Source organism: Typopeltis vanoorti, chromosome 20, assembly GCF_054136105.1.
Source record: "Typopeltis vanoorti isolate ZY-2024b chromosome 20, IOZ_Tvanoo_1.0, whole genome shotgun sequence".
NCBI lineage: Eukaryota > Metazoa > Arthropoda > Arachnida > Uropygi > Thelyphonidae > Typopeltis > Typopeltis vanoorti.
Genome location: NC_143568.1, coordinates 95,683,191 through 95,695,053, shown reverse-complemented (window position 1 = coordinate 95,695,053; position 11,863 = coordinate 95,683,191). Strand labels below are relative to the sequence as shown.

General features: G+C 39.9%; 1 protein-coding gene across 1 annotated transcript in view; it reads left to right on the top strand.

Annotated features, from left to right (window-relative positions):
• The first annotated feature begins 4,087 nt into the window (after positions 1-4,087).
• Positions 4,088-11,863, top strand: part of LOC150095682 (venom metalloproteinase antarease-like TpachMP_B) — an 86,078-nt gene continuing 78,302 nt past the window's right edge. Inside the window, exon 1 of the mRNA XM_090409939.1 lies at positions 4,088-4,137. Coding sequence (XP_090266065.1) covers positions 4,088-4,137 — 50 coding nt within the window. The remainder of the gene's footprint in view (positions 4,138-11,863) is intronic.

Sequence of the window (11,863 nt, the reverse complement as noted above, 5' to 3'; positions counted from 1 at the left end):
TTTTTTATTTAGTTAGCGACGTCAACGCGATAACGCGTGATCAGCCGTTTGGTGAGAAGTCGCATCGCGCGATATCGGCAATGAACATGTTAAAGAGCTGCTCCTGAATAAAAGACATTAGAGAATTTATTATTTTTAACTCTAAATCATACAAAATAGCCAAGTACTCCGAACACAATAGTTTGGCTGTAATTTAAAAAGCATGTACTTTTTCAGCATAATTGCCTCTGTCAATTATGCTGACGGATTGTTCAAAAATGTCAAGAGAGAAATTGACATTTTTGAACAATCAAATAGGTTCCCATTTAAAAATAAAATTACTCTTTTGGAAGATGCTTCTCTGCAATGCATACAAGTATTAAGGAGTAAGTGCTTTCAACGTCTCCAGTAATCGATACCACGTAGCAAAATTATTAAATCTCTGGCCTAAAAAAAAAAAAAAACATAGCTACCTCCAACTAGACAGGAATATATCACATTACTAAGGGGATAGAATGAAGTATAAAAACATTTCATAGTGAGGAGAGATACGAGCTACAAAAAATAATAAAATAATAAATAAATACTGTCCTACGAAAACTATCTTCGTTTCATTCATGCAACTAGAAACTATTCTCGGATAACTAAAACAACGGGAACAAAAAAAAAAAAAAAAAAAAAAAGCCATGAACTACATGTAACTGAGTTAAGTAGCTTAATGACCTCTTATGATATGAATTTCAAAACATCATCTTATTGTGCTGTCTTCTATCGAAAGTCAGCGACCATCTTGGTGAACAAACTGCGTTTTTGTGTTAATCGGAGCAGTTGTGCGCTGCTCTTTCCTGTCCACGTCTTGATGTTGTCCAACCATGATATTCTTTTCCCTCCCCTAGTTCCTTTACCATCAATTCTTTCTACCAAAATAGTTTGTAGAAGTTGCTGTTTCTCATGATGTGGCCAAGATATGATGTTTTTTGTTTCTTGATTATTTGTACAATATCTTTAGCTTTGTCAATGGATTTTAAGACATCTTCATTGGTATTTTTTTCTGTCCATGATATCTTTAGCATTCTTCTGTATAGCCACATCTCAAAGACTTCAATTTTCTTGATGGCTATCGCCTTCAATGTCCATGTTTTAACTCCATAGAGCAGAATAGACCACACATAACATTTCAGCATTCGGATATCTGACTTCCATGTTTAGGTCTTTATTGCACAATAATGTTCTCATTTTCGTGAAGAATTGATGTGCAACTTCAATCCTTGTCTTTCTATCTATTTCAGGATCCCACCTTTCATTAGGCCAGCAACCAAGATATTTATATATTGACACTTATTCGATATTTTCCCCATTGAGTGTCAGTTTAATTGGTGAGGCTGGATGTTTGCTGATGACCATGTATTCGGTCTTGTTGATTTTTATATTTATTCCCATTCTTTGGCTTTCTATGTATACTCTATCAATGAGTTTTTGGAGATCCATAATGTTATCTGTAATTAGCACGGTGTCATCTGCATATCGTAGGTTGCTAACAATCTTTTCCTTTATTGTGATTCTTCCGATGCCTTTTTAATGGTTACCTTTTGCGTATATGTTGAACAAGAGTGGTGAGAGCACGCATCCTTGTCTCACTCCTCTTTTGATGTTAATATCACTGGTGGTAATGTTGTTTAATTGAATGGTAGCTGACTGATTCCAATACAGATTTCTTATTATGCCTTGTTTGTCTAGCCTTATTTGTTGAAGGACTTATATTAAGTTAGTGTGTCTGACTTTGTCGAATGCTTTTTCAAAATCTATGAAACACATAAACACAGATTTCTGTTTTTTTATGCATTTTTTCCAATATTTGGGCACAGAAAAGCTCCTCTCTAGTACTAAAACCATTCCGAAAGCCGAATTGTGTTTCACTTAGAGTTTCTTCACTTTTTCTATAATTACGATTCTGAATTACTTTCAAAAATATTTTTAATGTTTGGCTCATTAGACTAATAAGTTGGAAGTCGCCACGGGAATTCGCTTTGGGATAGTGATAAATGTAGATTTGAGCCAATGTGATGGAAATTCATCACTTGCATATATTTTATTAAATAGTTTTTCAAGAAGTTTGATGTTATCTAATTCTATTAATTTTAAAAATTCTGTTTGCACACCATCTGGTCCACTGGCTTTTCCTGTTTTACTTGATCTTATAGCATTCTCTATTTCACATTTCATGATTGCTGGTCCTTGAATGTTATCTTTTATATTTATAGGCTTCTGTCTAGTATCATTGAAAAGTTCTGTTACATATTTTATCCAAATCTGTGCTTTATTCTCTTCTTCTAGAACTATTTTTCCATTTTCGTCTCTTAGAGACACTATTTACTTTTTCCTCAGTTTTCCGGAAATTTCGTTCATTTTCTTATACAGATTGAAATTATCATGTTTCTTTCTTCTGAAGCAGTTCAATTTCAGTACATAAATTTTTCATCCAATTTTCCTTGGCTTCTTTTATTTTTTTCTTGATGATGTTATGTGTTTCTCTATACCTGGCTAGGTCTTTGTTTTTATACATTCTTCTTGTATCAATAAGAGAAAGAATCTCATCTGTCATCCATTCCTGTTGTTTTATATTATTCACATAACCTACTTCTTCAATACTTGTTACGATGGCATTCTTTAAGCTATTCCAAAGAGATTCCACACTTTTATTTTCTTCTATGTTAATCTGTTGTAATCACAGGTTAAGCTGTGTCTTGGCACTTTTATTTATGTTCAGGTCTTTCAGTTTTTCTACATCAATTTTCTTTTTTCTTCTTTTGTGATTTTTTGGCTGATTTTAATCTAAGACCTACTTCTGCAACTATGGGATTGTGGTCTGATGAGATATCAGCTCCAGGATAAGTCTTTGCACTCTTTATACTACTGTGGAATCTTTTATTTATCAGTATGTAATCAATTTGATTTCTGACAATGTTATGTCCGTAATCTTGAGGCGATTTCCAAGTGTACAGTCTTCTGGGTGGAAGTTTAAACCGGGTATTTGTTATTGTTAGATCTTCTTGACAGAACTGGACTAGGCGATCCCCTCTGTCATTTCTGGTGCCTAAGCCATGTTCTGCAACAATTTTTCCATCATCCCTCTGCCCACTTTTGCATTGAAGTCGCCCATCACTATGTTTATATCATGTTTCTTTATTAGGTTTTTAATCTCTTTTAGGTGTTCACAAAACTCTTCAACAACTTCTTCACTTTTGTCAGCTGTGGGGTTTCCCTGAAGTTTTAAGAGCATTATCCTTTCAGAAAATGGAATCCAATTTATTACTCATTTATTGATTTCTTCATCTACTATTACAGCTACACCATGTCAATATTTGTTCTCATCATTCCTAGAGTAATACATTGTCATATTATCTTGTTGACACTTTCCAGATCCCGACCATTTTGTCTCGCAAATTCCCAAAATCCGGATGCCCAGCCTCTTCATTTCTCTTGTGGCATTTCTTAATTTGCCAGCTTCATACAGAGTTCTGACATTCCAAGCTGCGATTTTAAAAGTGGACACCATTTTAAGCCCGGAGATTCTTCGCACCCCCTGTCCCATTTAATGGACGCCAGGAACTTGGGACCAAGTGTAAGAGTTTGCTCGCCATGGTGGTTGTTCTGGAGATAAGGTAGAGCAGTAGTTTCTCCACTTGTTTTCTGCTCCGCAGTATTACAGATGTACACAACATAATCGTATTGTCATCTGCAAATCTCTGATCACAAGCTTTTCCGTCATCATTTGGCTTCAACCTTGTGTTAGTACTGACAAGGGCAGTGGCCCCAGCAGGTGCTTATTTAATGGCAGCACTACTCGCCATGTCACCGACTTGTCATTGGGCTTTGTGAGGTTATAAGTGAGACAGAGTTGAACTTTTGGGATCGGCTGCAAGAATGAAATTTATTGGTTTTAAGTGGGGAGAAGGATTTATAAATTATTTCTCTATAAATTCTTTATAAATAATTTCTCTTTATAAATTCAAATACATTTGAATTTATAAAGAGAAGTAAGAAAGGGTTGACATTTTACGATAAGCATGACTCCTTTTTGCATTCCTAGACGAAATGCATTTTACGTATGAACACTTACCAGACGAATGGAACTATTTATTGGTCTTCTAAATTCAGGTAAAACTATTGTGAGCGTGTTGCCACAGAAACAAAAACCTTCATTAACGAGGGTCGTCCCATTGGGTTTCTGTTTTCCTAAATCATCTCTGCTTTGAATAATAATCCAATGAAACGAGTGAGTAATTTTGAATTGTAGCCGAACAACCAAGGCTATGTGTTCAGAGTATTGTAAATAGAAATGACAAAAAAAAATGGTTAAAAGGAAGATGTAAATGTAGATGCAACAAAAGAAAAAATAATGGATTAAATATTTGTTATCTTTAAAATGAACAACTACTTTTCCTTAGGATAATTAAATAACTCCAAGCGATACAGATGCTGTTGAGGAAAAAAAAAGAATAAGAAATCGCCTGCGAAAGATTTTCATAATTACCAGTATATGATGAATCAGTATTCATATTTTGAAAATATTTTTAAGTAGAATTATTGAGGAAGTCTCCGTGGCTCAGCTGGTATAGACGAGCCCTTTGGCTGGAAAGAAGATCCTGGTTCGAATCTCATGTACGAAGTGAGGAACCTTTAACAGGCCTTTTCAATCAAATGGCGAGTTAGCCGGTCTCACACAGAGGTAGAGGTTTTTTTTTCTCTCAAAAACTCGGTGTTTTTCGTCCTCAGAACAAACAAATCAGCCTGTATACACACAGTTCTACAGACAAAATACTTACCTTTGTGGACTCAACTCGTCTTAGACGGAAGAGAAATGGATGGATGAGAATTATCGTTTCTTATTACATACCAGAAGAATGCAAAGAAAGTATATTATTATATCCATATTTTAAGAGGTTGGAGAAAAAAATTTGGAAGGGATAAAGATTTTAAAATGCGGATTAAAAGTAATATCGAATTTAATATCTTTATTGTAAAAAACTGAAATATATATTCGACTCTTTGTGAATACGAGAATGGTTTAAAAGAAATTGATTCTAAATACCTGCATTACGTATAATAATAAAAATTAATAGGAAGGAAATGGAATTTAATGAAAACTGCTTCTCCTTATTTGGTTGATTTATGAGAAAAAAAAACATTTGGCGATATTAATCTTGAAGTTGAGGTGATGACATTCAGAAGGGAAAGATTTTCTTCTCGGGGGGAAAAAAAAAAAAAAGAAAGAAAGAAAGCCTGCTAGACGAATACATGCAATTAACAGACAACACATTGACTCGTATCCTTAATTTTAAGAACAACAAAGAATATATTAAATAATAGAAAAATACAATGAATATAGTAACAAACAGTGGCTGCCGGTGAAAATTTTAAGTGGGGTTACTGCATATACAAAATAAAAAAATAAATATAATTATTTTTTTCCTAATCAGTAACCAATTACCTTTGTACATATTAATTAAAAATTGCTTTATTAACAATGTTCATACCGCATCGTCCGTCGCGCGGGTTACCAAGGGACGCGTTCGGGTTTTAGGCAGAGGGACCCGTTCGAAAAATATGTTACAGTCTCCCTTAGACACCACTCCTAGCACTCTGCTAGAGGAAACTTCATCAATGGGCCCGTTTGGGGGGGGGGTCTTTAGGGGCAGCGCAAAGAAATGGTTCTGCAAAAGGACGGAAATGACAACGACATCAGGCTATGGCTTTAGGCAACTGGAACATCTCTCTCTGACAGGGAAGGAGTTCGAACTGGTTGAGGAAGCCAAGCGCTACCGGCTAGACTTAGTCGGGCTTTCTTCAACCAAGAGGAGAGGCTCTGGAACTGTCGACCTGGATAAGGGGTGGAAGCTCTACTACTCTGGTGTGAGCCCGACAATGTCTGCTCAGGCGGGTGTGGGGATACTCACAAGCCCCCAGCTGTCAGACTGTTGCTGAGTGGATCCTATTGGGGGGACGGGTATGTGTGTTAAGGCTTCAGATGAAAAACCATGATTTGGCTGTGGTACAAGCCTATGCACCTAATCTGGAGTCAGAATACTCTGCCTTCCTAGAGGAAGTGGATGCTGCTTTTGACAGGGTGGCAGACATGGAATCAGTCCTGCTAATGGGCGACTTCAATGCACATGTTGGAACAGATGACCAGACATGGAGGGGTGTGGTTGGGAGGAACGGTGCCCCTGAACTTAACGCGAATGGGTTTAAATTATTGGACTTCTGCTCTACTAACAGCTTGTCCATAATGAATACCTTCTTCCAGCACCGAGAAGTCCATAAGTATACCTGGTACAGGGATACACTAGAACAAAGGTCTCTGATTGACTTCTTTATAGTCTCAGCAGACCTATTTTCCTCAGTGTTGGACGTTCGTGTGAGAAGAAGGGCAGAGCTGTCAACCGACCACCACATTGTTGTGTGCACTCTACGGCTTCAGAAACCAGATGCTACCATCAACGGTGGTAGGCCTAAGCAGCTATACCGCGTGAAATGGGAGGCATTGGAAAATGAGGCTGTGAGGAAGAATTTTGCAGATGACATTTCCTCCAGGTTCAAAGAGATTTCCAAGTATACTACAGATGTTGAGGAGAAATGGAAGCTGTTCAGAACAGCTGTCACTGCCTCTGCACTCTCATGGCGTGGCAGAAAGCGGCTCGGCGTGGCAACGGGCAATGAGAAAAGGACACCTTGGTGGAACCAAGAAGTCCAAAAAACTGTCCGGGCAAAAAAAGGAGTCCTACTTAACATGGCTTAGAGTCAGGTCACCTGAGATGCGTTTGCGGTATGCTGAGGCACGAAAATCTGCTGCTAAGGTAGTAAAGACAGCCAAGCATAAGGCTTGGGAATCCTTTGGAGAAAGATTACATTCATCCTATGCAAATGTAAACAAAGTATTCTGGCAGACCATCCGCCGCCTTCGAGGGAGGAAATCGTGCACAGCAAGGGTAATTAAAGCCTCTAATGGTGCACTTTTATCCTCCACAGATGGAGGGAATACTTTGAGAGCCTTCTTAACCCGGGTAGCCCAGCAGTTGTGGACATCCAAGAGGTGCAGATCGGGGCAATGACTAGTCTTACAGCAGAAGAGGTCCATTTAGCAATAAAATCGCTAAAATCGGGCAAGGCTGCTGGCGATGATGAAATTCGGCCCGAAATGCTAAAAGCCTTAAATCGAGACGGTGTTCTTTGGCTGACTCGAGTGTGTCAGGCTGCTTGGATATCTGGGCTAGCATCAAAGCAATGGCAGACAGGCATAATTATACCAGTTTTCAAAAAGGGAGACCAGAAGGATTGCAGTAATTATCGTGGCATCTCTCTGCTTAGCCTGCTTGGGAAAGTGTATGCTAGGTGCTTGGAAAGACGGTGCAGGAGCATAGTTGAGTCAAAGTTCCAGGGAGAACAATGTGGCTTTCATCCTGGTAGAAGCACAACTGACCAAATCTTCAGTTTAAGGCAAGTCTGAGAAATCTTGGGAATATGCCAAGAATGTCTACACGTTTTGTTGACTTGGAGAAGGCATATGACCAGGTTCCTCGGGATAAGCTTTGGCAAGTAGTACAGGAGTATGGAGTGGATGGTCAACTATTAGCTGCCATCAAGTCCTTGTATGAATGCCCAGAGTTTTGTGTCAGGGTAAACAGCACAAAGTCTGAACCTTTCACAGTCTCCGTTGGCCTCCGCCAGAGGTGTGTTTTGTCACCCCTCCTTTTCATAATATTTATGGACTGGATTGATAGGCACAGCCGAGGCAGTGAGTGGTCAGAATTTGAAAATGTAGCATTGGACGTCTGTTTTTTGCAGATGACCTAGTTCTGCTTAGCTCTTCCACAAATGACCTCCAGCGGACCCTGGATAGGTTTGTAGCCGTTTGTGCAGACGCCGGAATGAAGATCAGTGTGGCCAAAACTGAAACATTTGTGATCTCAAGACAACTATCCCAGTGCCCTCTAAATGTAAGTGGAGTCCCAATGAGACAGGTGGAGAAGTTTAAATACCTTGGGTCCATATTCACGAATGATGGAAAATGGGACGTAGAGCTAGATACTCGAATTGGCTTAGCAAGCTCAATATTGCGGGAGCTTGGCCGTTCGGTAGTATTGAAGCGGGAGTTAAGCCAGAAGGCAAAGCTGGCTGTCTTCAATACAGTCTATGTCCCCATCCTCACCTATGGTCATGAGAGTTGGGTAATGACCGAAAGAATGCGGACACGAATCCAAGTGGTTGAAATGAGGTTCCTTCGAGGGGTTGCGGGGGTGACAAAACTCGACAGGGTCAGAAGCTCTGCAATTCGGGAAACCCTCAATACTCAACCGCTGCTTCTCCGTGTTGAGAGATCACAGTTACGCTAGTACGGGCACCTGGTCAGAATGCCACAAGAGAGGCTCCCTCAGCAGGCCCTCTTTGCCAAGCAAGAGGGTGGGAGGCCACGTGGAAGGCCAAGGACTCGCTGGATAGATTATATCCAAAACCTTGGGTGGAGACGTTTGGGAATCCCACCAGAACACCTGAGCTTGGTGGCAGAGGATCGTGACCATTGGAAGTTCCTCTTGCAGGCTGCTGTCCCCACAACCCAATTAGGAAGAGTGGGCCTTGAAGATTTATGTATATGTATGTATGTAACAATATTTCACCCTCACCACGAACAAACACCAATAATAAAAGTTTCGTATCTCACAAAAATAACGCGCAAGCATACGATACACTGCCCAAACGAGCAGCGTCGGAATGACTTGTAACGTGCAATCGAAAGCGCAAACGAATATCGGCGCGTCTAGCTGCATTTGGCCAAACGCAATAATTCTGACACTGCGTTAGATCGCAGTGCATTTGTTTCGTGTAACGATAATTGAAAAATATAATTCTTTTCATATTTTCAACAGTGACACTCGTCATAATTCATCCTTGTATCTATAATAAATAAATAATTATGCTATTTTTAACAAAAGAAAATACGATTTGCCTTTTCTTCTTAATTAGTAGAAAGTAGAAACAATTTTATGAAGAGCACTCGCCCTGGCTACGACACTGCAGTACCGTAGGTCATCTATCTTTCGTGCGTATGGATCATACATTGAAAGGGATATTAAGTTTATTCTTATTCTCATCACGTGTACGTAATATTTCTATTATACAATTCCAGTTGCAAAATTATTATACAATGCAGTTCAAGTATTACAATCATATTTTCTGTTGGTTAACATTAAGTTTTCGGCGATTTATTTTGTTATAAAAATATTTCCTTACAAGTAGAGTAAAATACATTTCGCATGCTTTTCGTGGTTTATAAAATGTTTAAAGTAAGTTAGTCACGTGTAACCAAGGGCTGTAGCCATGCTGGTTGCTACGGAATTCAATTAGCTAGAGAATTCAATCTTGCAGAGGCCTTCTCGAAACTCCCTGCTGAGTCACTGAACTCTGCAGGGACTGTTTCTGATTTTGCCTTAATATAAAGAAAACCGAACTTAGTGCTAACAAAAGCCCTTTTTGCTACGAGGAAAACGACCCCGTGCAATGGCAACATGGTTTTTATTTGAACTTTAGCAAAGCCTTTCGGTTGTAGATTAAAACGTGCAAATGAGTTGGAAATTGGTTGACTGATGGATGATGTCACGTGGTTCGGAGGAGGTCTGTCAAAGCTGCTACGGGGCTCGGTGTTGGAATCTTCGCTGTTATAGACGATTCCGGTTCAAATGTTAAGGGTATACAATGCATTTTTCGCTGATGCCGTGAACTCGAGCGGAGTAGCCAATCATCCAGATGACCTAAGCGAAACTGGTGAAAGAGAGGCGAGGTTTAAAATTTTATGCGAACGAATGCTAGTAGTGTATCATTTTGATGGCGATATTAGACGGAAATAAGTCGAATGGACAATCTTAAAAAAGAATATGAATTTCGGTGTGAAATGAGCCGGTCTAGTTGGCCGAGTGGTCAGCGTATCGGCTTTCCAGCCAAACGGCTGCGGCTCCAATCTTTGCGATTGCGAAAATAGTAGTGGTGGTCGTGGACGGTAGACGGCGTTAGTGTAGTTGCGATTCGTTGGTGGACATATGCGGTGGAAACAGAGTTGTAGAGTGGGTGTCCTCCCCTCGATGAGCCTTTGTACTTCCTGGAGGTGTCACGTGATAGTAATAAAAACACTTTTCCGCAAGTTAACGGAAATTCGTGAGCGATAGCTGCTGAACTCTACCGACATCCCCCAAATTAAACACTTCAATTCAAGGAGGTCTTCGAACTAATTAATTTAATTTCGTTCAAAGCCTGAGTGAATTGAAATAAGCTCTGGAAAAACTGCGAGCATTTCGTACGAATATCAGTAATTCGAGACGCGAGTAATCCTGATTTCCTCGTCGGCGAGGGGTTTTAATGAGATTAGCAACCTCGCACCAAACTCCACTTCGGAATAGCAACTCCACGCGCAAGAGTCCTCTCCCCCCCCCTTCGCCCTTGGAGAAGGAAAAGATACTTCACAATAAATCGGATTCTTGTTTTCGCTATTATTTTTGCAGAGGTCTTCTCTCCCCTCCACTCTGCATTCCACTTCTCATTCGGTATCCACTCATCCATTACGTTTTTTATTGAGAGATGCAGTTGGAAAAACTTTTACGGACTTTTAGCTTTCCTCCCCTAACAAAGTAGAAAATGTAGGATAAGACGATATTGGGAACTCCGTCAAATTTCCATTGCGATAGTTATCAAAAGACATCAACACCAGTCAAACGTTGGGGTATTTTTGAACGACGATTTCGGATGTCGTAGGATTGTGACCTCCAAATCTAGAGACTCTACCAGCGTTATGTTGTCGTTATCATTGACACATGAGAGGCTACGAGGCCAATGAAAAAAAAAATAATAATAATAATCTGTCGATGTTCCTCTTAAAAATCTGTAGGTTGTGGCCCTGGGGGAACACCTCGAGGGCAAGGCTGTTCCACAGACATCAGTAGACCGATGAGAGTAACAAGTTCCTAAGGCGATCATCGTTTAGGCTTAAACGATGATCGCTTAAGGATTTAGGACTCATCTACGATAAGATGAAGCTTCAAATATTTGATGACGGTGAGGGTTGGCGTACAAAAATGAGGGCAGAATGCTATCATCAGCAAAACTGTGGTGGGATTTGAGGTCTGCTAGAGAAGGTTATGTGTACTTGGAAGAGGGTGGGCAAAATAACAGAGCTCTGAGGAACACCTGCAGTAACGAGAAAACCTCGGCTTAAATAGAGAAAGTGTGTTTTGAGTGGGAAATAAAAGCTTTCGCAAATTCTGATCATAACGAGTGCCTGCATCTGGAGACGGCAGTCTGACGATGGAAAGAAGGCGCCAAAGCCTCACGTGGCATAATTGTGGTGACAAAGCAAGTGAATTTGAAATGGCAGAGAGGAAGGCTCCGGTAGAGATGGAACTTGATTTCAATTAGGATCCGAATTACCAGGAGGAGCGGTCACGTCAACGGGAAGAAGTAGAACTTGAATTTCGTAGGGAATTCTGATTGGGAGATGAAAGAGGTGAGAATAACTTTCAAAATTGGGGGAGAGAACCATAGAGATGGCAGATGGATGATACACAAGGACACAAGAATATTTTAAGCCAAAGAAGGTCAAAAAGATGACACTCATGATTAGATATCTGGCAAGGAAAAGGAGGCAAACTGCTCCTGCGCGAGTTTAAATATCTGCATGCAGTGGTGCACCTCATTTAGGTTGGTGTTTATGCCATGAACGTTCATTAAGAGACTATTACTTATTTATTTTTAATTCCATCGCTTGTGAGTGCAAAACAGAACATGCTGGGGCGACGTCTGCTGTTGACGTAAAAACACAGTCCATACAGCGAGTAAAAGG